The sequence below is a fragment of the Gigantopelta aegis genome, chromosome 5 (genome assembly GCF_016097555.1).
Source record: "Gigantopelta aegis isolate Gae_Host chromosome 5, Gae_host_genome, whole genome shotgun sequence".
In the NCBI taxonomy this organism is placed as follows: domain Eukaryota; kingdom Metazoa; phylum Mollusca; class Gastropoda; order Neomphalida; family Peltospiridae; genus Gigantopelta; species Gigantopelta aegis.
In genome coordinates this window covers 16970775-16997677 of record NC_054703.1, presented here as the reverse complement: position 1 = coordinate 16997677, position 26903 = coordinate 16970775, and the positions used below count along the sequence as shown (strand labels likewise).

Below are 26903 nucleotides of genomic sequence, written 5' to 3'. Positions count from 1 at the left end.
CTTGTTGTGTACAACATATTCCTTTCTCATTTTTCAATGTGACCCGGGGGCAGTTATCCCATCCTCGACATTTTCAGGAGTTCCATTTGTTGATGTATTGTATTGTGTTGTGTTGTGTTGTGTTGTGTTGTGTTGTGTTGTGTTGTATTATGTTGTGTGTGTTTACCTCATTTCTCCATTCAACCTGACGACACTCCCCAAAACCGCTCCATTGTCCGTTTAAGTCGCACCTGGCTGAACTGCTGTTTCCAAACAATTGGAACAAGTCGTTACACTTCACAGACGCAAGGCTGTTCAAAATGGTGGACTCGTATGTAACATCGCCATGGTCTGCTGATGGAATCCCACAGTCCACTACAATACAATATATTTAGTAATTACTGTCATCTATTATTAATATTGTCATAGTAAACTTTATTAATAGATGGAAAATAAACATTTTGTTCCAGAAAACCCCCAATACAAATGTTCCTTTTTAAATTTCAACCGTTCTTTTGGTTAGAGTTTGTGTTGAACCCAATCAGAGAACATCGGTTAATCCATTATCACACGGGAACACGTTTAGTATTCTCTATATCTCCCATAATATAGCCTATACTGGAATCATGATTCTAATTCGGAAGTTTTGTAAGAAGGGCCCTGATTGGCCCTGATAACACTAAAAACCACTGATACGGCAACACCAGTCCTGTGTTTTGTAAGCCTTGACCGATTTCTGTTTTCGATAAACAGACTTCACTCTCAAAACAAGGTCTTTCTTTCAGAAGTCTGACAATCATATATTTTAATCTACTCACTTTTAATACACCATATAACAATAATCTGTAACCTTCTTGACTTCTCGAGAACTTGCACCTGGCATCATAAGGATATTACCCATTTGTGGTAAAAAAAAAGAAAAAAAAAGAAGATTTTTCGAGTATTCAGGTTCAGTTTCTAATAAACAGAAAGAAAGAAAGTTTGTTTTGTTTAACGACACCACTAGAGCACACTGATTTATTAATCATCGGCTATTTAATGTCAAACATATGGTCATTTTGACACAGTCATCGAGATAAAATCCGCTACATTTTTTCTATTGGTAGTAAGGGATCTTTTATATGCACCATCCCAGATAGGATAGCACATACCACGGCCTTTGGTATACCAGTCGTGGTGCACTGTCTAAAGCGAAAAATAACCCAATAAGCCTGCGGACGTGGATCGATCTTAGACCGACCACACATCAAGCGAGCGTTTTCCCACTGGACTACGTTCCGCCCCCACAGTGAAAAATTTAAATTGCATGTCAAACGATGTAATGCCAGAACCTGGGTCACCCATATATATGAATAGGGGTAACTTCGGACTTTGGTAACTTCGGCCTGGTAACTTCGGACCCGAGTAATCCCGGCCCCAGGTAATCTCGGACCCCATCGGCTTAGTTAAGAGGAATTCCGATGACATTTTTCTACTGGTCTCGACGGCGCAGTGCCTAAGCAAACGTCGGTCTTACAAGGAAGACAGGTACAGGGTTCGCATCCCGGTACCGGCTCCAGCCCAGAGTGAGTTCTTAAGGGCACAACGGGTAGATAGATGTAAGACCACTACACCCTCCTTTTTTTCTCATTAACACTCTCAATAACATTTATATATATATATATATATATATATATATATATATATATATATATATATATATATATATATATATATATATATCTACTAACAATTAACCACCGAGGTGTGTGCCATAACAAGTGTGCTTGAACCTTAATTGAATATAAGCACAAAAATAGTTGAAATGAAATACGTTTTTTCATTTTATGGCATATGCAGTTCAAACGTTCATTTCAATACGCATATTTCTCCAAAAGTATGGGACATATACCCAGTTGTACATATATTTTATTTCTAGTAAATAAAACAAGAAGTTTCAATTTCATATATATCTTTATTTTCAAAACATTAAAAAATATTTTGTTAAGACAGTTTTTACCAGTTGTGTTTAAAATCCAGTTTAATAGTACATACTCTAGAGATATCTGAGGGACAATTATCATCATACTTTACGCGTCGTGAATATAAAATATATACTAACCAACTATATATATATGTGTGTGTGTGTGTGTGTGTGTGTGTGTGTGTGTGTGTGTGTGTGTGTGTGTGTGTATATATATATATATATATATATATATATATATATATATATATATATTCCAAACGTAAAAGTAAAATCCAGAATAAATAAATGTTGCGTTTTTATGTATATGCTTACATCAATAAACTAAAACAATTTGTGATAACATCAAATATTATATAAACGATTAAGCACTATTTTTATTAATCAGTAATCTAGGCATTCAGTTTCTAAAATTAAACTGAAAGTTCACAGTTGTCAGAGAATTGTAGACCACACGTCCAGATTACAGTTCACATACACTAAATGACCTCTCAATGCATTATTCACCAATGGCTAAATTCGGATTGTTTGATAGGTATTAAAATGCCGAGGATTAAAACATGCTTAATGTGGGCATAGCATCTGATTAAAATCAGGAACACCTACCAAATCAAACCATAGTAAGAAGGGGACGGGGTATGAGCAGAATAAATGTTTAAAAGTTAATAAACAAAATATACACAACAAAATGTACAATGAATATATAATAATGTTTAATTAAATAACAAACTCATCTTGAAATAATAATATCAGGTTGTTTTAAACAAACTTTCGTTTGCGTATAACCCAGATATAAGTTGCTTTCATTAATACAGAGGCCGAGATTACCGATCCGAAAAAATTACCTGGGACCGAGATTACTCGGGTCCGAAGTTACCAGGCCGAAGTTAACCAAAGTCCGAAGTTACCACGTTCCATATATATATATATCAGAGATGGGGTAATCGTAATCGATTGTAATCGATTATATGTTTTCATGTAATCGCAATCGTAATCGATTACATTGTTTGAGAATGTCATGTAATCGCAATCGTAATCGATTACATTGTTTGAGAATGTCATGTAATCGCAATCGTAATCGATTACATTGTTTGAGAATGTCATGTAATCGCAATCGTAATCGATTACTCTGTTTGAGAATGTCATGTAATCGCAATCGTAATCGATTACATTGTTTGAGAATATCATGTAATCGCAATCGTAATCGATTACTCTGTTTGAGAATGTCATGTAATCGCAATCGTAATCGATTACATTGTTTGAGAATATCATGTAATCGCAATCGTAATCGATTACTCTGTTTGAGAATGTCATGTAATCGCAATCGTAATCGATTACATTGCTAATGTAATCGTAATCAGCGATTACTTTCATGATTACTCATAATTATTGACTAAAGTTAGATTTGTTTAGCATCAACTTCAGTAACAGACCTATAGTTAGAAGCAGTACTGGTCAGTCAGTAGAACTGAACTCCTATTGTCTACCACTATCATAGTAGAACTATTATTTGCCTTGAGAAACAGGGGATCATAACGTCTGGATGATCAAATGAATGTTGCCCAGGGGATGAAGACACACATTCACATAATGGTATCTATCGTGTTTACGTTTACTATAAAACCACTTGAATGAATACAGTGTTCTAGCTAGCAATATATAAAAGGGCGCTACACCATGCCCCAGTTTTGTGTCCTAATTCATTGCTGTTAAAAAAATGAATAATATATATATATATATATATATATATATATATTTGTTTTTATAATAAAACACTTGCGTTCCTCTGAATGCATATACATTCATATCATATGATATTTATATCACGGGTCTGAATTCAACTAAGAAACGCTTGACAATATCTCGTTTTGTCACAGGTGTGAAAGTCCACCAATGGTACCGTGGCAAACTTTCTTTTCTTTTGTTAGTGGCAGCCAGCCAGTCGTATCAAGCTTAATTCCATAGACAGTTATCCTCACCCTGTCGCAGACACAACCACAAATAACATAACTAATTAAGCAAGTACCCAGTTGAAAGTGGGTCTATCACGATAAACCCTGGTTTATTTTCCTTTAAAAATAGCTTAAAATATTAATACATCTGATAAAAATTCCCGAAAGCTGATTTTAATAGATGTTCTATGAAACGCGGCGCTTGTAATGATACCAAAATAAACACACCCAGACCAAGATACTTGTAATTTTCACCGACACAATTGGATCCTTATAATATGACACAAAGCAAGCATGACTGCAAATCGATTCATTAATAATAGTCATTTTTAGAATGTCAACAATTAAATGCAATGAGAAACATGTGAACATGTATGCAGGGCCGTAGCTAGCAGAAGGGGGACGAAAAAAATCCGGAAAACATTATAGAAACTTAAAGAAAATTATCTTCTTAACTGTTTAAGGAGTTTTAGACTATTAACTACTCAGTTGCCCCCCCCCCCCCCCCCCCCCCCCCCCGAACAAAAAATCCTAGCTACGGCCCTGGTATGTGTATGCAGATATCAATTTAATTATTTATTTACTTGTTTGTTCGTTAATATGTGGATGGTATTAAATGGTATACGTTCTACAAACAATAAAAAACACCCAAGTAATAGTGACTAGACAGTTTTCAATTACTAATTATGGCTTATTTCAATAATATAACAAAATATATATGCTATGCATTGATACAATAATTATACCTATGGTTATGGGTACCTTTTAGTCAATAATCCAAATTTAAGAATAATAAATCTGGTTTTGGAAACTGATTCCCTCCCTGCAGTATACATACGTTTATAAATGTTTAAAATAATTTAATAATTAAAAAATTTAATAATCCAAAATTATCCATTATGTCTTTCAATGATTGAAATCGGTATGGTTGTAAAATAAAGTGCATAGCTTCATGGTGGTAACATCATTTCATTATTTGTGTAGATTTGTGGAAATGTAATCATGATTGTAATCATGATTGCTAGACAATGTATTCGCAATCGTAATCGATTACTTTCAATTATCTTGTAATCGTAATCGTAATCGGGACATTCTAAAGTAATCGTAATCGATTACTTTTGTCAAGTAATCGCCCCATCTCTAATATATATATATATATATTAGTGACGTTCCAGTGATGTATTATAATCAAACATTTATCGGTCTGGTTATCCGATGTCATGATCGATTATAAAAATCAATAATCGATTATAAAAATCAATAATCGAATGTGTGGAAAAATGTTAACTGTAATTATTCCTCTGACTTAAATGATGGAATTGATGTAAATATGTTGGGGCTGGTGTTTGTGTTTATGCGTACACAAAGAAACATTATATTAAATAGTTATTAGAGGTAAAATTAGCAATGTGTACGATCGATCTCTCCTGGTAAACACGACAGATGCACGGAGCACGGCCCTTGTAATTCCAGTCATTATAAGGATTGCCATTATAAGCGATTGTGTAAAGAAAAGTTGTTGGATCGGTTCAAACCTATTATAACCGATGCTCGATGGTATATATATTTAAAAACTGATATTGAAATACAGTGAAACCCCTCAATACCGGACATCCATCGAACCAAGTAAAATGTCCGGTTATCAGAGGTGTCCGGTTTTCAGGGGTCTGCCTGGACGGAAATACCTTCCGTTCTCCATAAAATAGGGAAACTGTTAAAGTGTTTTAAAACAATAACAACAAGAATATGTTGAAAAATGGTGCATTTATGAGCATTTAGAAAAATAAAAACATCCATGGGAGTAATATTGAATAAAAAATACATTAAAAAGTCCACTAATTGTCCAGCCAGCCATTCGAGCCCTTGAAATCTGCAACTGCAAGTTCCTTGGCAAATTCACTGGCCTTCTCTTGGATGATGGGACCAGAAATCGGGATGTTTTTAGCGCGAGCTTGACAGAACCACTGCCATACCAGTTCATTGAGCTTATCAAATTTACATGCGTTATTAAACCGCCGTTTATTCCTGCTAATATTCTTTTCAAACTCTGCCTTATAAACCTCGTTTTTTGATGATATCTCCAACTGTTGATTTGCCAATACTAAACTTTTCACTCAAAGATCTTAACGTTGGTTTAGGTACACTTTTGAAACTTTTAATTATTTTGAGTTTATCATCGAGCGAGAGTTCAACACGGCGACGTTTAGCTGGACGTTCCGTCATGTTGAAAATCGACATGAAAATGAAACACTACTAACATCTATTCGACTACGCAAAGCCAACATATACTTTTGCTTACTCTTTATTTCGCTAAACAAACGTTTAAAAAAACCCCAACACATTCACACAATAGGAAGGCAGCAAATTAAATTCCCTGTTATTTGTGTCAATCTTTGAAGCAAATCATGAGACATGTTTGTGAAGGATCACATTTAAGACCTTAAAACACACACGTAACTTAATAAAGACATCTAACCCAAACCCAAACTCCGCTAATGTTAACCATAATTACAACACAATCAATGTGTTTACAGTAGTTAACTCCATACCAAAGCTTGCGATCAGTCCTTTTAATTGTTTATTGTCAAGTTGCTAATCTTGCCTGCTGAGCGGTACCTGTACTGTATGCAGCGGTGATTACACCGATAACAGCGATCTCGAGCATGCGCATATTGCACTAGCCATCGGTGTTCACAGACAGGTGGGCGCCATATTGATTGGTATCGGTTTGATCGTCCGGTTTTCAGGGGTAGGATTTACACTAAGTTGACACATTGGGACCGAATTGTTTGTCCGGTGTTCAGTTTAGAGGGGTTTCCGGTTTAGAGGGGTAAAATATAGTGTTAAAAGATGTGTAAATCACGGGACCGCGGAAAACGTCCGGTTTTGAGGGGATTCCGGTTTAGAGGGGTCCGGTGTTGAGGGGTTTCACTGTAGTTGAAATTCAGTCATAAGCGTACGAGACGGGTGGGAGGGGGGCAGGGGAAGCAACTGCCCTCTAGTGCTTGAAAAAAAACTTCAAAATTCGGGTACAAATTATAAAGATATTCGGGGAAAATGTGCTAACCTGACACCTTTTCACTTTCATTCTACCAATAAAATTAGTTGTATTCGATGTAAAAATGCGTAGTGATTCGTTTTCAACTCTATATAGCTGTTTAACAGTAATGCTCATATGAATAAATGTTGCTATCCAGATTCGGGCATTTTCTTTTAATTTGGGCAAAAACCAGCCTGTCCCCTGTTACCTAGATGTCTGTTTGTTGTTTTCTGTTTGTTTGTTTGTTTGTTTTATTTTAACGACACCATTAGAGAACATTGATCATTCATTTGGCAATTTTTACATAGTCTTAGAGAGGAAACCCGTTACATTTGTCAATTAGTAACATCTTTTATATGCATCATCCCACAGACAGGATAGTACATACCACGGCCTTTGATATTCTAGTTGTGGTACGCAGGCTGGAACGAGAAATAGCCCAATAGGCCCACTGACGATGATTGATCTCGGATCGACCGCGCATCAAGCGAGCGCTTTACCACTAGGCTACGTCGCGCTCCGTACGCCTATGAATTCAGTGTGGTAGTGCAGGCGATGTTTAATTTCGTAATAAATATAAAACTGCCGTTAATCTCACCAGCACATGTAAAGTTTGTTAGGGTCCATCTTCTTGTTACGTCACACGATGACGTTGTCGTTCCGTTAGCAACGGCATAGCCGCGGTTACATCTGTAGGTGCAAACTGAATTGAGAGAGCTTCCGGTCTTTGACTTGGTGGCATTTGGGACATCGGGAGGTTCGTCACAACTGATTTCTGAAATATCCAGGTCTCACCGAGTAATGTTTAAAATGATTTCTCGTTTATTCATATTTGAACAGTCCGAGTACTCTGATTGTAAGAGAGCTAGACAGACATTTGGAAGGTTATACGCTCTCATTATAGTCAGAGACCAAGCTATGTAATTTTCTTTCAATCGCTGCCCACCAAAGAGTAGTCAAAGATTTCGGCTCTAATACCACAACAATCCTATGTTTGACGTCAAATACCTTTACATCGATCACTTTTTAGTTCCTTGATTAAATAAAAATCCATATATTAATCACTAATACACATACTACAGAAAGAAACCCGACAACACCCACATTCAGCTAAGCTTCGGCAAACTTAGGACAGCAGAATTCAAAGGTCGTTGACCTATATCATGACGTAGCGTCACATGATCGCCCACTAAGTGATTTCATCTGTGGGATTACATAGCTTGGTCTCTGATAGCCCGAGTACTCTGACTGTAAGAGAGCTAGACGGACATTTGGACATAAACAAGCTCTCATTACAGTCAGAGACCAAGCTATATATTTGTTTGGCAATTCCCGACAACCAAAAAGTTGGCAAAGATTTCCACTCTAATACCACAATAATCCTATGTTTGACGTCAAATACCTATACATCGATCATTTTCGAGTTAACTAATTAAACACAATCCACATATTAATCACTAATACACATAGTACAGAAAGAAATCCGACAGCACCCACATTTAGCTACGCTTCGTGACACTCCGTCGCAAGAATTACAAAGCTCGGTGACTTATTTCGTGACGTAGATCACGTGATCGCCCACTGGGCGATTCCGCCTAGTAGACCGTCCTAGTGGGGTCACGTGACGCAACGTCACGATATAGGTCGTCGAACTTAGATTTCTGCTGTCCGGAGTTTGCCGAAGCTTAGCTACATGTTGGTGCTGTCGGGTTTCTTTCTGTAGTGTGTGTATTAGTGATTAATATGTGGATTTTTAAAAATCAATTAACTCGAAAATTATCGATGTAAAAGTATTTAACGTCAAACATAGGATTGTTGTGATATTAGAGCGGAAATCTTTGCCAACTTTTTGGTTGTCGGGAATGGCCAAAAAAGATACATAGCTTGGTCTCTGACTGTAATGAGAGCGTATTTATGTCCAAATGTCCGTCTAGCTCTCTTACAGTCAAAGTACTCGGGCTAGGTCTCTGACTAAGGGCTAATAACCGTCCTAATGTCCGTCAGCTAGACAGTCAGAGTACTCGGGCTAGGTCTCTGACTGTAAGGGCTAATAACCGTCCTAATGTCCGTCAGCTAGACAGTCAGAGTACTCGGGCTAGGTCTCTGACTGTAAGGGCTAATAACCGTCCTAATGTCCGTCAGCTAGACAGTCAGAGTACTCGGGCTAGGTCTCTGACTGTAAGGGCTAATAACCGTCCTAATGTCCGTCAGCTAGACAGTCAGAGTACTCGGGCTAGGTCTCTGACTGTAAGGGCTAATAACCGTCCTAATGTCCGTCAGCTAGACAGTCAGAGTACTCGGGCTAGGTCTCTGACTGTAAGGGCTAATAACCGTCCTAATGTCTGTGTGCTAGACAGTCAGAGTACTCGGGCTAGGTCTCTGACTGTAAGGGCTAATAACCGTCCTAATGTCCGTCAGCTAGACAGTCAGAGTACTCGGGCTAGGTCTCTGACTGTAAGGGCTAATAACCGTCCTAATGTCTGTGTGCTAGACAGTCAGAGTACTCGGGCTAGGTCTCTGACTGTAAGGGCTAATAACCGTCCTAATGTCCGTCAGCTAGACAGTCAGAGTACTCGGGCTAGGTCTCTGACTGTAAGGGCTAATAACCGTCCTAATGTCTGTGTGCTAGACAGTCAGAGTACTCGGGCTAGGTCTCTGACTGTAAGGGCTAATAACCGTCCTAATGTCCGTCAGCTAGACAGTCAGAGTACTCGGGCTAGGTCTCTGACTGTAAGGGCTAATAACCATCCTAATGTCTGTGTGCTAGACACTCAGAGTACTCGGGCTAGGTCTCTGACTGTAAGGGCTAATAACCGTCCTAATGTCCGTCAGCTAGACAGTCAGAGTACTCGGGCTAGGTCTCTGACTGTAAGGGCTAATAACCGTCCTAATGTCTGTGTGCTAGACAGTCAGAGTACTCGGGCTAGGTCTCTGACTGTAAGGGCTAATAACCGTCCTAATGTCTGTCAGCTAGACAGTCAGAGTACTCGGGCTAGGTCTCTGACTGTAAGGGCTAATAACCGTCCTAATGTCCGTCAGCTAGACAGTCAGAGTACTCGGGCTAGGTCTCTGACTGTAAGGGCTAATAACCGTCCTAATGTCTGTCAGCTAGACAGTCAGAGTACTCGGGCTAGGTCTCTGACTGTAAGGGCTAATAACCGTCCTAATGTCCGTCAGCTAGACAGTCAGAGTACTCGGGCTAGGTCTCTGACTGTAAGGGCTAATAACCGTCCTAATGTCCGTCAGCTAGACAGTCAGAGTACTCGGGCTAGGTCTCTGACTGTAAGGGCTAATAACCGTCCTAATGTCCGTCAGCTAGACAGTCAGAGTACTCGGGCTAGGTCTCTGACTGTAAGGGCTAATAACCGTCCTAATGTCTGTGTGCTAGACAGTCAGAGTACTCGGGCTAGGTCTCTGACTGTAAGGGCTAATAACCGTCCTAATGTCCGTCAGCTAGACAGTCAGAGTACTCGGGCTAGGTCTCTGACTGTAAGGGCTAATAACCGTCCTAATGTCTGTCAGCTAGACAGTCAGAGTACTCGGGCTAGGTCTCTGACTGTAAGGGCTAATAACCGTCCTAATGTCTGTCAGCTAGACAGTCAGAGTACTCGGGCTAGGTCTCTGACTGTAAGGGCTAATAACCGTCCTAATGTCTGTCAGCTAGACAGTCAGAGTACTCGGGCTAGGTCTCTGACTGTAAGGGCTAATAACCGTCCTAATGTCTGTGTGCTAGACAGTCAGAGTACTCGGGCTAGGTCTCTGACTGTAAGGGCTAATAACCGTCTTAATGTCCGTCAGCTAGACAGTCAGAGTACTCGGGCTAGGTCTCTGACTGTAAGGGCTAATAACCGTCCTAATGTCTGTGTGCTAGACAGTCAGAGTACTCGGGCTAGGTCTCTGACTGTAAGGGCTAATAACCGTCTTAATGTCCGTCAGCTAGACAGTCAGAGTACTCGGGCTAGGTCTCTGACTGTAAGGGCTAATAACCGTCCTAATGTCTGTCAGCTAGACAGTCAGAGTACTCGGGCTAGGTCTCTGACTGTAAGGGCTAATAACCGTCCTAATGTCTGTGTGCTAGACAGTCAGAGTACTCGGGCTAGGTCTCTGACTGTAAGGGCTAATAACCGTCCTAATGTCTGTGTGCTAGACACTCAGAGTACTCGGGCTAGGTCTCTGACTGTAAGGGCTAATAACCGTCCTAATTTCTGTCAGCTAGACAGTCAGAGTACTCGGGCTAGGTCTCTGACTGTAAGGGCTAATAACCGTCCTAATGTCTGTCAGCTAGACAGTCAGAGTACTCGGGCTAGGTCTCTGACTGTAAGGGCTAATAACCGTCCTAATGTCTGTCAGCTAGACAGAGTACTCGGGCTAGGTCTCTGACTGTTAAGGGCTAATAACCGTCCTAATGTCCGTCAGCTAGACAGTCAGAGTACTCGGGCTAGGTCTGACTGTAAGGGCTAATAACCGTCCTAATGTCCATCAGCTAGACAGTCAGAGTACTCGGGCTAGGTCTCTGACTGTAAGGGCTAATAACCGTCCTAATGTCTGTGTGCTAGACAGTCAGAGTACTCGGGCTAGGTCTCTGACTGTAAGGGCTAATAACCGTCCTAATGTCTGTGTGCTAGACAGTCAGAGTACTCGGGCTAGGTCTCTGACTGTAAGGGCTAATAACCGTCCTAATGTCTGTCAGCTAGACAGTCAGAGTACTCGGGCTAGGTCTCTGACTGTAAGGGCTAATAACCGTCCTAATGTCTGTCAGCTAGACAGAGTACTCGGGCTAGGTCTCTGACTGTTAAGGGCTAATAACCGTCCTAATGTCCGTCAGCTAGACAGTCAGAGTACTCGGGCTAGGTCTCTGACTGTAAGGGCTAATAACCGTCCTAATGTCCGTCAGCTAGACAGTCAGAGTACTCGGGCTAGGTCTCTGACTGTAAGGGCTAATAACCGTCTTAATGTCCGTCAGCTAGACAGTCAGAGTACTCGGGCTAGGTCTCTGACTGTAAGGGCTAATAACCGTCCTAATGTCCGTCAGCTAGACAGTCAGAGTACTCGGGCTAGGTCTCTGACTGTAAGGGCTAATAACCGTCCTAATGTCTGTCAGCTAGACAGTCAGAGTACTCGGGCTAGGTCTCTGACTGTAAGGGCTAATAACCGTCCTAATGTCCGTCAGCTAGACAGTCAGAGTACTCGGGCTAGGTCTCTGACTGTAAGGGCTAATAACCGTCCTAATGTCCGTCAGCTAGACAGTCAGAGTACTCGGGCTAGGTCTCTGACTGTAAGGGCTAATAACCGTCCTAATGTCCGTCAGCTAGACAGTCAGAGTACTCGGGCTAGGTCTCTGACTGTAAGGGCTAATAACCGTCCTAATGTCCGTCAGCTAGACAGTCAGAGTACTCGGGCTAGGTCTCTGACTGTAAGGGCTAATAACCGTCCTAATGTCCGTCAGCTAGACAGTCAGAGTACTCGGGCTAGGTCTCTGACTGTAAGGGCTAATAACCGTCCTAATGTCCGTCAGCTAGACAGTCAGAGTACTCGGGCTAGGTCTCTGACTGTAAGGGCTAATAACCGTCCTAATGTCTGTGTGCTAGACAGTCAGAGTACTCGGGCTAGGTCTCTGACTGTAAGGGCTAATAACCGTCCTAATGTCTGTGTGCTAGACAGTCAGAGTACTCGGGCTAGGTCTCTGACTGTAAGGGCTAATAACCGTCCTAATGTCCGTCAGCTAGACAGTCAGAGTACTCGGGCTAGGTCTCTGACTGTAAGGGCTAATAACCGTCCTAATGTCTGTGTGCTAGACACTCAGAGTACTCGGGCTAGGTCTCTGACTGTAAGGGCTAATAACCGTCCTAATGTCTGTGTGCTAGACAGTCAGAGTACTCGGGCTAGGTCTCTGACTGTAAGGGCTAATAACCGTCCTAATGTCTGTCAGCTAGACAGTCAGAGTACTCGGGCTAGGTCTCTGACTGTAAGGGCTAATAACCGTCCTAATGTCTGTCAGCTAGACAGTCAGAGTACTCGGGCTAGGTCTCTGACTGTAAGGGCTAATAACCGTCCTAATGTCCGTCAGCTAGACAGTCAGAGTACTCGGGCTAGGTCTCTGACTGTAAGGGCTAATAACCGTCCTAATGTCCGTCAGCTAGACAGTCAGAGTACTCGGGCTAGGTCTCTGACTGTAAGGGCTAATAACCGTCCTAATGTCTGTCAGCTAGACAGTCAGAGTACTCGGGCTAGGTCTCTGACTGTAAGGGCTAATAACCGTCCTAATGTCCGTCAGCTAGACAGTCAGAGTACTCGGGCTAGGTCTCTGACTGTAAGGGCTAATAACCGTCCTAATGTCTGTCAGCTAGACAGTCAGAGTACTCGGGCTAGGTCTCTGACTGTAAGGGCTAATAACCGTCCTAATGTCTGTCAGCTAGACAGTCAGAGTACTCGGGCTAGGTCTCTGACTGTAAGGGCTAATAACCGTCCTAATGTCTGTCAGCTAGACAGTCAGAGTACTCGGGCTAGGTCTCTGACTGTAAGGGCTAATAACCGTCCTAATGTCCGTCAACTAGACAGTCCGAGTACTCGGGCTAGGTCTCTGACTGTAAGGGCTAATAACCGTCCTAATGTCCGTCAGCTAGACAGTCAGAGTACTCGGGCTAGGTCTCTGACTGTAAGGGCTAATAACCGTCCTAATGTCTGTCAGCTAGACAGTCTGAGTACTCGGGCTAGGTCTCTGACTGTAAGGGCTAATAACCGTCCTAATGTCTGTCAGCTAGACAGTCAGAGTACTCGGGCTAGGTCTCTGACTGTAAGGGCTAATAACCGTCCTAATGTCTGTCAGCTAGACAGTCAGAGTACTCGGGCTAGGTCTCTGACTGTAAGGGCTAATAACCGTCCTAATGTCTGTCAGCTAGACAGTCAGAGTACTCGGGCTAGGTCTCTGACTGTAAGGGCTAATAACCGTCCTAATGTCTGTCAGCTAGACAGTCAGAGTACTCGGGCTAGGTCTCTGACTGTAAGGGCTAATAACCGTCCTAATGTCCGTCAGCTAGACAGTCAGAGTACTCGGGCTAGGTCTCTGACTGTAAGGGCTAATAACCGTCCTAATGTCCGTCAGCTAGACAGTCTGAGTACTCGGGCTAGGTCTCTGACTGTAAGGGCTAATAACCGTCCTAATGTCTGTATGCTAGACAGTCAGAGTACTCGGGCTAGGTCTCTGACTGTAAGGGCTAATAACCGTCCTAATGTCCGTCAGCTAGACAGTCAGAGTACTCGGGCTAGGTCTCTGACTGTAAGGGCTAATAACCGTCCTAATGTCCGTCAGCTAGACAGTCAGAGTACTCGGGCTAGGTCTCTGACTGTAAGGGCTAATAACCGTCCTAATGTCCGTCAGCTAGACAGTCAGAGTACTCGGGCTAGGTCTCTGACTGTAAGGGCTAATAACCGTCCTAATGTCTGTATGCTAGACAGTCAGAGTACTCGGGCTAGGTCTCTGACTGTAAGGGCTAATAACCGTCCTAATGTCTGTATGCTAGACAGTCAGAGTACTCGGGCTAGGTCTCTGACTGTAAGGGCTAATAACCGTCCTAATGTCTGTCAGCTAGACAGTCAGAGTACTCGGGCTAGGTCTCTGACTGTAAGGGCTAATAACCGTCCTAATGTCCGTCAGCTAGACAGTCAGAGTACTCGGGCTAGGTCTCTGACTGTAAGGGCTAATAACCGTCCTAATGTCTGTATGCTAGACAGTCAGAGTACTCGGGCTAGGTCTCTGACTGTAAGGGCTAATAACCGTCCTAATGTCTGTCAGCTAGACAGTCAGAGTACTCGGGCTAGGTCTCTGACTGTAAGGGCTAATAACCGTCCTAATGTCCGTCAGCTAGACAGTCAGAGTACTCGGGCTAGGTCTCTGACTGTAAGGGCTAATAACCGTCCTAATGTCCGTCAGCTAGACAGTCAGAGTACTCGGGCTAGGTCTCTGACTGTAAGGGCTAATAACCGTCCTAATGTCCGTCAGCTAGACAGTCAGAGTACTCGGGCTAGGTCTCTGACTGTAAGGGCTAATAACCGTCCTAATATCCGTCAGCTAGACAGTCAGAGTACTCGGGCTAGGCCTCTGACTGTAAGGGCTAATAACCGTCCTAATGTCCGTCAGCTAGACAGTCAGAGTACTCGGGCTAGGTCTCTGACTGTAAGGGCTAATAACCGTCCTAATGTCCGTCAGCTAGACAGTCAGAGTACTCGGGCTAGGTCTCTGACTGTAAGGGCTAATAACCGTCCTAATGTCCGTCAGCTAGACAGTCAGAGTACTCGGGCTAGGTCTCTGACTGTAAGGGCTAATAACCGTCCTAATGTCCGTCATCTAGACAGTCAGAGTACTCGGGCTAGGTCTCTGACTGTAAGGGCTAATAACCGTCCTAATGTCTGTATGCTAGACAGTCAGAGTACTCGGGCTAGGTCTCTGACTGTAAGGGCTAATAACCGTCCTAATGTCCGTCAGCTAGACAGTCAGAGTACTCGGGCTAGGTCTCTGACTGTAAGGGCTAATAACCGTCCTAATGTCCGTCAGCTAGACAGTCAGAGTACTCGGGCTAGTTGGAACTGTGTTTGATCAGTGAAGCTATATATAATACAAGCCAAAAATAAATGTTAGCGATCACATCAATACTAAAATACATCTAGAAACAAAGACCTTTTATGTGTCAACATCGGTGTAAAATAGTAGAACTGTTTGGTAAAAACAACTGATGATATACTGTTTCAGCAAATGGTGATTGAAAATTCAAATTAAAAATAGTGTGGCGTAGAGGATTAAACTACGAACTAATAAGGTATTCTTAAATAAAATAAAGAAAGAAAAGGTGAACGATGGAGGTGAATCATGAGAGAGAGAGAGAGAGAGAGAGAGAGAGAGAGAGAGAGAGAGAGAGAGAGAGAGAGAGAGAGAGAGAGAGAGAGAGAGAGAGAGAGAGAGAGAGAGATTGTTTTGTTTTGTTTAACGACACCACCAGATCACATTGATTAACGAATCATCAGATATTGGATGTCAAATATTTGGTAATTCTGACACGTAGTCATCAAAGGAAACCCGCTACATTTTTCCTAATGCAGCCAGGGATTTTTTACATGCACTTTCCACAGACAGGAAAGCACATATCACGGCCTGTGACCAGTTGGAACGAAAACAAATCTCAGTTAGTTGACGAATCCACCGAGGTGGTGCGAACCTGCGACGCATGCACCTCAAGCGAGTATCCGACAGAGACGCACAAGAGTGACCTAGTTTAAAAAACGTGGCACTGAATCGTATCTTGGAGCAGACAGCCACGTCCACTAATTGATGAGATGTACGAGCCACCGTCGACATCTTTGATTTGATAAATGGAAGAAATAAACTACATCTCATTCTCATCATTATAATGCATATTATGATCATCACACTTACCGTTATCATTGTTATTACCCTCATTTGTCATCATCGTGATCAGTATCCAACCAGTGTCCTACGACTGCTATATCAAAGCTCATGGTATGGGCTGTTCTGCCTATGGGAATGTGAATATAAAATAAATCCTTTGAGGACTAAATTAGATTTATCAAGTGTTTGGCAACCAACAGCCAAAGGTTTTGCCCTAGTGGTGTCGTTATTTTTTTATTTTGTTTAGTTTTCATCTTCATCCTGATAATCGTCAACCCCATATTAAATCCCTTATTATACCCTGACATACCTTCTTCAAGGCATTTTCTTTCAGCTCCGAACAGAGTACAGACGTGTGAGTTTTCACATGGGCTGTCATCACAGACACCACTATCCTAGAAAAGAAACCCAAATATCAAACATCCCAACAATATTAAAACAAATAAATATATACTCTTCAAAAGAAGAAACGCAAAACCACATTGTCGTAACATTTGGAGAATTGATTTAATTATTGAATGGTGAGTCCGATAATTACCAAATGTTGCAGGATTGTTCACAATTCACTCTAGTCCATTGTGAGTAAGTGATAGGACACACCACCAAGGTCAAGGTCATCTGGAGTCAATACCGGGTGTGGCCTCCGCGTGTGTTGACAACTGCCTGGCACCGCCTGCCCATTGAAGCAACCAGAGTACGGATGACGTCCCGGGGGATGGTGGCCCACTCGGCCTGCAAGGCTGCTGCCAGCTCGGGCAGGGTCTGGGGCTGTGGTTGTCGCTGTCGGAGGCGTCGGTCCAACTCGTCCCATAGATGCTCAATTGGGTTCAAATCCGGTGATATCGATGGCCAAGGAAGGACATTAATGTTGTTGTTCTGTAGGAAAGCCGTTGTGAGACGTGCTGTGTGAGGCCTGGCGTTGTCATGTTGGAACACTGCGTTGGCGTTGGCCATAACTGGAACGATGTGTGGCCGGAGGATCTGGTCAATGTAGCCCTGTGCATTCAGGTTGCCCTGCACGTGGACCAGGTCAGTTCTGCCAGTGTGTGAGATGGCTGCCCACACCATGACACTACCCCCGCCGGATCTGTCCACTTCCTGCACGCAGTTTGCCGCATAACGTTCACCACGACGCCTATACACGCGACATCTTCCATCATGACGTCGGAGCAGAAATCGGGACTCGTCACTGAACCACACCTGTCTCCATCGCAGTTGAGGCCATTGTCGATGAATCTGGCACCACTGCAGTCGGAGTCGACGGTGTTGTGGTGTTAAGATGACACCTCGAACTGGACGTCTGGCACGAATTCCTACCTCACGTAGGCGGTTCCGTACGGTCTGGTCGGATATCCTGCGCAAACCTGGTATTGCTGCGGCTGTGGAGGTGGCAGTAGTCAATCGTTCCCGAAGGTGGCGTACCCGGATGTAGCGGTCCTGCCCGGGGGTAGTGACCCGTGGTCGACCGGATCTAGGGAGGTCACGTGTTGATCCATGTTGCTGGTAACGGTCCCACAGTCTGGAGATGGTGCTTGGGGACACGTGGAATGCCCTGGCAACGGCCGTTCTGGATTCGCCTGCGTCTAGTCGGCCGATGGCATTGTTTCTCTGCGGTTCACTGAGACGTGGCATGTCCTGGATTGTCAACTGTCGGCCAGATACAGAGGCCAGGCAAGCGAACACCCTGCACTTTTATACTGTCGGTGTTCATGTTGCACGTGCAGACAACGCACGTGCAGTGGTGACATGGTTTGCACGTGGCTGCATTTTTGCGAATATTCACATTTTGGAACTTTATTCTACAGTAGCTGCGTTTTATCGAATGTAACCGTGGGAATGTGTTTGGGACATGCAATGACCTTATATTCACAAAGCATGAACCGGTAGGAAACATAAAATCGGAGTTATAACCCATTTGTACCCTTTTGCGTTTCTTTTTTTGAAGAGTATATATAGTTTTGTACTGGGGTGTAGTTAAACATTCATTCATTCATTCATTCATTCCTTATTGTTTGATGCGCGCAAATGCTCCCACTCACGTTTACTCGCGCAAAACGATTTCAGCGAGGGCGAAAAATGGCTCGCTTTATTTATTTTACTCAAAGTTACTGTCAATTTGACATTGAGAGTAATTGCTTTCTCGCTGCAGACTGCGTCACAGCGAGGGAATCTGTTACATAGTTATAAGATGCAGATTGCGTCACAGAGAGGGAATCTGTTACATAGTTATAAGATGCAGATTGCGTTACAGCGAGGGAATCTGTTACATAGTTATAAGATACAGATTGCGTCACAGCGAGGGAATCTGTTACATAGTTATAAGATACAGATTGCGTCACAGCGAGGGAATCTGTTACATAGTTATAAGATGCGGTGATGACGGTCCTCATTGGCTGTTGTGTCACGGGGTCTGTCCGTCTGCTGTCCTTCCAGTTACCTTTCAACATACTTTCATCTCATCGTCAGTTTATATACAAAGTGGAGTGGTAGTTAAAGATAGGTGTGTAGTTCGTACAATACGTAGATGGATGGATGGCTGGATAGTAGGTGGATGGATAAACAGATGGAGCGATGGAGTGGATAGACAGATGGAAGGTTGAATGGACAGACGGGTGGATTCATCGATCAAGCAGTCAGAATCGTGTGTATGTGTGTGTGTGTCTGTGTGTGTGTCTGTGTGTGTGTGTGTGTGTGTATGTGCGTATGTGTGTGTGTGTATGTGCATATGTGTGTATGTGTGTGTGTATGTGTGTGTATGTGTGTGTGTCTGTGTGTCTGCGTGTGTGGCTGTGTGTGTATGTATGTGTGTATGTATGTGTGTGTGTGTGTTTGTGTGTGTGTCTGTGTGTGTGTATGTGTGTCTGTGTGTGTGTGTGTGTCTGTGTGGGTGTATATGTGTGTATGTGTGGGTGTGTGTGTCTATGTGTGTGTCTGGTGTGTCTGTGTGTGTGTGTCTGTGTGTGTCATGTATGTGTGTGTGTATGCATGTGTGTGTGTGTGTGTGTGTGTGTGTCGGGCAGCCCCACCCCCTGCGATAACCCAACTGAATATGGAATTGTATGAGGTATGGGGACTCTATCTGTGACATTTCACACCCATTACTATGTGGATATTTGCCACCTTCAGTGAACAGTTCTACGTGACTAGATGTAAACAATCCAAACGTGCAAGTAAAAACAATGCGACGTTTATTGCAATTATTGCAGTCCTGTCTGACATCGCTTTGTTTTTACAGGTGACAATATATAATGGAATTTTTCAATTACATCGTCTCAGCTAGTGATATTAAAAGCCGTGTTTCGCTTTATGTTTTCTGTAGTTTGGCAACTAAAGAGTGTTGTACAAGCTCAGCGCTTTGTTAGCAGTCACTGTACATATTTTTTTCAATAATGGTATTGCATTATTCTCTTTAGAAAAAAAAACGAAAAACAAACACACGCAAAAAACCCAGCAACAAAAATACCTATATTTGAAAATGGTACTTCTGTCTAACACTTTGTTCCCTTAAATAAAATGCTAATTTGTTTACACCTAGTCACGTATAATTGTTTATACCTAGTAACGGATAATTTGTTTACATTACATTGTTTACACTAAGTAACGTAATATTGTTTACATTTAGTCACGTAGAATTGTTTACACAGTCACGTAGAATTGTTTACACCTAGTCACGTACAATTGTTTACACCTAGTCACGTATAATTGTTTACACCTAGTCACGTACAATTATTTACATTTAGTCACGTACAATTGTTTACACCTACTCACGTAGAATTGTTTACACCTAGTCACGTACAATTGTTTACACCTAGTCACGTACAATTGTTTACACTTAGTCACGTAAATTTTTTCTGTGTGTATAATCACCTACAAATCCGTCCAGCGTCAAAATTTCAACTCTTTTTTTCTGGACACGAATAAATGCCCATATATTTGTGATTAGTTAATCATACATGACAGCCATTCAATCGGATATATTGAAAACAGTCTGACCAAAACTGGGTCAACTACCGTGAAGTCACAACTGCGAACCTGTATATAGACAGCAGAGCAACAAAGAACGTACCGAATATTCAAACCCCAATATACTTACAAGTGAGAAAGTGAAGGTTTCAGTCGGAGCTATTGGTCAGTATTTGAAAGGGCTATGTACGTCTAACCCTGCAAATAGTGCTTCATCTTAGAAGTAGACGGAGAGGTGACACATCAAAGCCAAACATAAACTGTATGCAGAGACGGTTTATCCTAGTAGCACATGTAGCCCATGCTACGGACCCAGCACTTCAGGGGGTCCCGCGGAGACGTGTACAGGTCATTTTTCCCCTCTCCCCGCGGAGGTTGCAAAATATATATCCTAGGAAGGGGGTACCGCTGTTATTTGTGCTACAGGCCCCGCGGAACCCTTAAACCGGATCCGACTGTGTATAGCACTGGCGTAGGAAGCGGGGGGGGGGGGGGGGGGGACAAGGGGGAGGGACATGTGCTCCCCCACTTTGTGGGAGCAGCGATGTTTTTTTTAATTAAATGTATACATGTATTTATAGGCATATATATGTGTGTGTGCCCTCCCCCCCCCCCCCCAACACATTTTGGCACCTTCCTACGCCCGTGTATAGACGGGTTTATTGGTCAGTGACGTCAAAGTACTGTGCGCGGCCATGTTTAGAATCACGTGATCGGTCCGCCATTAAGGGAGTGAAACTCGCACAATAATAACATGTGAAGGCATTGCATCTGGGTGCATTTTCAGTATTTATTACCTTTTTAGTACTGTATATTTGGTGAAAGCAAAACCAGTATGTCGAATAATACAACCTCATTTAAAGATTGTAGATTCACATCAAAGTTGGTGGAAGTGTATTAATCATTAAAAACGTAAATAATAAAGCATGTATATATACACGCGAACATAAATGCATAACGAATAATTTAAACTTACGCAAACAAATATAATTTCCCTGGACACTTGTATAGCCTAATATATTGAACTTTAAAACAATATTTTAGCCTCAGCAGACGAGGGTATCAGATGACCAGATGATTTTTGGTGTGGCATGCATGCGTGTTACATCAGTAAATTATTTATTTATCATTTTATCGCACACATTTAACATCATAATAACTTGTATGTATATATATAAATAATAATAATAATAATAATAATAATAAAAAAAATAAAAATATTTGGCAGTGTTAACTGCGCCCCACTGCAACCCCATCTGGAATATCCCAGAGCTAATAATAGTAACAGCTAAACGTTGACATCTATTCTAGATCGAAGGTCAGTCTTTTTTTGTCTTTTTTAAATGGTACACCACGTTTTCTACAAATGTACATAATTGAAATACTTTTCTATATTTTAGGGTGCATTCAGTAAAATTTCACTTAATAACCATCAAAATTATTTACACTTGCGTGTTTAATTTATTCGCTATGCTTTTGTATTGGCGTATATATAGGTGCTTTATTATTTATGTTTTTAATCATTCACAGATTTCCACCGATATTTATATGAATATACAATCTTTAAATAAGGTTGAATTATTCGTGAGACTGTTTTTGCTTTTGCAAAACGTTCCAGAAAAGCCATAATGACTTAAATTGCACCCAGCTGCAATGCCGTCACATGTTATTGTTGCGTAAATTTCACTCCCTTAATGGCGGCCGTACGGTTACGCCATCTATCGGCAACGTCATAAACTTTTGGGCGACAATCGGGAAAAACCCGTCTATAGGCTGTGACAGCAAATAATTCCTACCTTCGACAAGGAACGTTTTTCTGCAAATATAACACCTGGAACAGTGGAATCTAAAAGTGTATCTGACGTCAAAGAGTCCCGGAAGTTTGACGTACACTCTCTTGTTCTTAGATTGTAGTTGACAGATTTACACAGAGATCGGCGATCACACAGACTCTTACACTGAAGAAAATTCTTCACAATCTCAGTGGCGAACTCTGACCCATGAAGACGATGGTGACGTGTTGTGATGTCATCGAGTGAAAACCCAGTCACAGTGGTAAGTGTTGCTAATATCCACAACACAGCCTGCACCGACACCATCGTGAACACGCGGTGTTCTCATTCGACATGGAATATATCTTCGCTTTTTAATAGACCTGGTTCTGACACGCAGTCTGAAGTAATCCCGTGTGTTTTAATAGGGTGCCGCAGAAATCTCATTAAACCCTGAAAGTACACGGAGACTGTTATATACCACAGAACACATTTCATTTCAACTTATTTTCGTGCTTATATCCAATTAAGGTTCGAGCACGCTACCCTGGGCAAACACCTCGGCTATCTGGGCTGTCTGTCCAGTGGTTAGTTGGTTAGTGGTTAGCGAGAGAAAAGAGCAGTGGCGGATCCAGAAAATCCATTTAGGGGGGCCCCAATGACATGAGGTGAAATGCCAATGGAACTTTGGGGGATGTTTGGAGGGGGAAATTATAACTCGCAAAATTTAGGGCGGGGGCCGGGCCCCTGCCCCCCCCCCCCCCCCAGATTCGCCTCTGAAGAGGGTGTAGTGGCCTTACGCCTACCCATTGAGCCCTTAAGAACTCGCTCTGGGTGGGAGCCGGTACCGGCTGTTAACCCTGTACCTACCAGCTTGTAAACCGATGGCTTAACCACTGTGCCACACAAGACAGGAGATGAGAAAACATGACATCGCATGTATAGTAAACCACAGAGAATGATCACTCTACATTATTACTGACACGTGCTATAACAAATATTGATAGATTAAATAGCAGTAGATCATTTGTTGATGACATCAGCTTGACAAAAATAATCGATGGTGATACATGTAAATGTTTAGTAATAATAAAAAAAAAAACCCCGGTTTTCTCAAGTACTTTTTAACGCAAAAGATGTACAAAGGTTGATCTGCAATAGAAAAAAGCTCGTTATTATTTCTACAAACGTTGCTCATATATTATAGTGTTCAATTAACCAGTGTCTACTACTGATACAATATTATTGCATCTGAACTTATATATCCGACGCCATATAACGTAAATAAAATGTGCTGAGTGCGTCGTTAAATAAAACATTTCCTTCCTGAACTGATAAAAGGTCTTTTATAAATGTTGAGAAATATTAAGCTGCAAGTACTATTCAATATTTACTAATATAAAAATTTATACTGCCTGTAATAATAACTTGAAGCAGCGCTATTTATACCAGTCGACCAATCTTGTTGTAAATTGTCATACAGTTTTTGTTTAAAGCCGCACACCCTAGTTTCATCCAGCGAAAATAAATTATAATTTGGTTAATCTACAAACCTGTAACACACTTAGATCACGTTTTTATCAAATGGAGTGAAAAAGCAGGTTTTATATCGATAAATACCATGGGAATCCCCATGTCGCAATTGCTTGAAATAATTTTGAAAGTTAGTATTCTGATGTCACCGGTAGATGTCGCTCGAAGCACAGTGCCTACGTCACGACACATTTCACAGACTTGGGGTGCATTCGTTTCACCTCTCCTGGACATGTTCCAACTGTTCTGTCCTGGTTGTATCCCCTCTCCAGATATCGTAAGACTTAGCAAAATTATTGGTTTTAAGGGTTTGTAACGTTTTGTATTGAGACACTTACTTGTCTGAACTTTATTGTAACTGAAAATGTTCACGAACTGTGAAGAAAAATCTCACAAATGAACAACAAATCGGATGATGTTTGCGCGAACCGTGCACGAGAAAACAAACCGAACCAAAATGATAACGGCCACGTGGTATATCAACGTCTGTGACATTGAAATGGAAATATCCCCTCTAAAAATAGATTAGACCTTGTCTGCTCAACGGTTTTTTCTCAAACGTGCGTCCGTTTTTCAGAAATACGAAAAATGTATTTTGTGGTATTACAAACACCAGGATTACCAAAAAACACTTCAGGTGAATGTAAATGTATTCTAAATAATAAACGGTAAGTAAAGTGCAATTTTATTTGTGAAAAAAATGGGTTTAATAGCGAAAAACAACGCCGTAATGGTTAACAACTAGCCGTAACTAGGTTGTGTCCCTTTAAATAACTTTGACGAGGTAAAATCATAAGGTCGTGGCTGAAGCACTTTACACCAATATTTAGTAACTCTAGTCAAATAAATAAGTTGGAGAGGGGCTCAACCACACTCGCCCAACACCAGATAATTTTTGCCAATACCCCAACCGTAAGCAGATATTTACAAAACGTAATATGCACAGTTTCAATTACTCTCGAGTTAACATGACATCATATATTTCACACACCAAAACGTGTACATTTCCTGATTATCGGAGTCTTTGACAAATGTGTTTAACTTATTCATGAGGCGTGGGATTGAGATAAGTTGGTTGAGTGCCCGCCTGAGGTGCTTGTGTCGCACGATCCAATCACCTCGGTAGATCCATTCAGCTGACTGGGATTTTTCGTCCCAACCAGCGCACTACAACTGGTCAACGTATTTTCCTGTCTGTGGGAAACTGCATATAAAAAATCTCTTGCTGCTAAAGGAAAAGTGTAAAATGAGGTCAAAACTCAAATACAATTTTACACTTACAATTCACAGACTGTCAGTAAATTTTCAATTGTGTAGATAATCATAATGTAGGTACCAAAATGTTTCTATGATGTTTTCAGGACATAAGATCATAGTATAATAATACAGTCCAGTAGTTTAGTGACATATTTGGATGGTATGGGGGACAGACCTGATGAAAACACCAACATTGTTTTTTTTGCTGTTTCTGTAGTTCCTATGAATAGATTTTGTCCTATGAGCCAACCTGTCAGTGCTTTGGGACAAAATATATCTTGATTTCAAGATGGCCACCATTTGCGAGACGATTTTGTCAATATTTTGCGTTCTAAATGCTGTCAGATCACAATTCAAACTGCAATATCCATATTTTATTAACGTGTGTGGGTGTATCGTTGATATATCTGGCAAACTATATCTTGATTACAAGATGGCAGCTATTTACGAAACGGTTTTGTCAATATATTGAGTTCTAAATGCTCTCAGCCCACAATTCACACTGCTATACACATGTTTTATCATCTGTGAATATGCCAATTTAGCATTCTTAATTAAATGTAAAGTTACATTTTAATGTAGCTGTAATCTTGAATTTTACAAGTGGTCAATTAAAATAATTTCAGTATACACATGTTTGAACCCAATTTTTAAAACTCACTCCAATATTTCAACTATATTATATTACAACCTGGATTAAAGCGGCAGTATCCGGATTATTATTATTATTTAAGCATATAGAACAGAAAATCCAATTACGTTTGGTGCATATATGACGCCGCACTGGTTTCACTACGCTGGCTCATCCAGGTCAAAACCAAAGCCAGTATTTCGAAAGTGGGACACTTTTGACGGGCTCCTACCGATGTCGGTTTTCATTGTCTTATCACAAAGTGTGGAATTCCCCAACAAGAGATCACGTGAGATTTCGCAATTTTTGAACAAATTTAATTGTCTTGATTGAGGGGTCGTCTCATATCTCCAAAACATATTTATATCCATAGAGGTATGGTACAACGTCTTTCCAGGGGTCGGTGGGTGGTGGATTTGCCTTGACATTTTGACAGTGGCATACGCGTTACATATAAGGGGGTGTTACTAATTACGTAACGCTCTAGGGGTAGAGGAAGAGGGTACTGTGTTCGATTTACGTAACATTTTTCAAGACTATATGTCTATCATTATTTAGACCTAAAAAGGTGTTTTTTGGAAATGCGCGGCCAGTCTAGGATCGATCCCCATCGGTGGGTATATAAAAGACCATGGTATTTGATATCCTGTCTGTGGGATGGTACATATAAACGATCCCTTGCTAAAAAATTTTTTTAGCGGGTTTCCAAGGCGCGTGTGCAGGGATTTCAGCGGGGTTGGGGTTATAAACTGTGTTGAGCGAAGTTTATATGGGGCCAGAAAATACATTTCAATTTTTGTAAAGCTTGGGCAAGTAAGGGTTTCGACCTCCAAATACCCCCCCCCCCTGCACATGCACCCGATTCCTCTCTAAGATTATATGTCAAAATTACCAAATGTTAGACATCCAACAGCAGATGGAAGGAAGGATAGGATATGTTTTTATTTAACGACGCACTCAACACATTTTATTTACAGTTGTATGGCGTTGGATGATTATTAAATCAATATGCTCTAACTTTGATGTCGTTAAACACCGCCCCTAACTTTACCCTTTCCAAACGAAAGAATATTTATTTGAATTTGTCGATTTTAATTAAGAAGTGAAAACGTTCATTGTTTACTTCAGTATATTTTATTTTAAAAATATATACATGATTAATGTGTTACTAGTATACAAACTAAACTTTGAAAGTTCTACTAACACTTTATAAAATATTAATTCTAAAATAGGAATGTACGATTGTCGATAATACGCTTTAACCGGTTTTAACGAAAGACTCGAGTATCGTATCCTCAACTGAACGTTCTTCGTACAGCGCAAGATTTCTCTTTTACTTTGTTGAGACGAACCCTACAATTTGAAATCTGCAAACGCACGTATTAACTGAAACTGACAACAGGCTGTCGTTTG

The 26903-nt window shown here is 41.5% G+C and overlaps 1 protein-coding gene across 1 annotated transcript in view; it reads right to left on the bottom strand.

The window, feature by feature from the left end:
* The window catches only part of LOC121372975 (sushi, von Willebrand factor type A, EGF and pentraxin domain-containing protein 1-like), a 32169-nt gene extending 9729 nt beyond the window's left edge, over window positions 1-22440 (bottom strand). Inside the window, exons 1-4 of the mRNA XM_041499413.1 lie at window positions 22094-22440; window positions 16645-16729; window positions 7533-7709; window positions 167-354 (exon numbers count right to left, since the gene is read on the bottom strand). Coding sequence (XP_041355347.1) covers window positions 167-354; window positions 7533-7709; window positions 16645-16729; window positions 22094-22396 — 753 coding nt within the window. The 5' untranslated portion in view covers window positions 22397-22440. The remainder of the gene's footprint in view (window positions 1-166; window positions 355-7532; window positions 7710-16644; window positions 16730-22093) is intronic.
* Between the last annotated feature and the right edge of the window lie 4463 nt (window positions 22441-26903).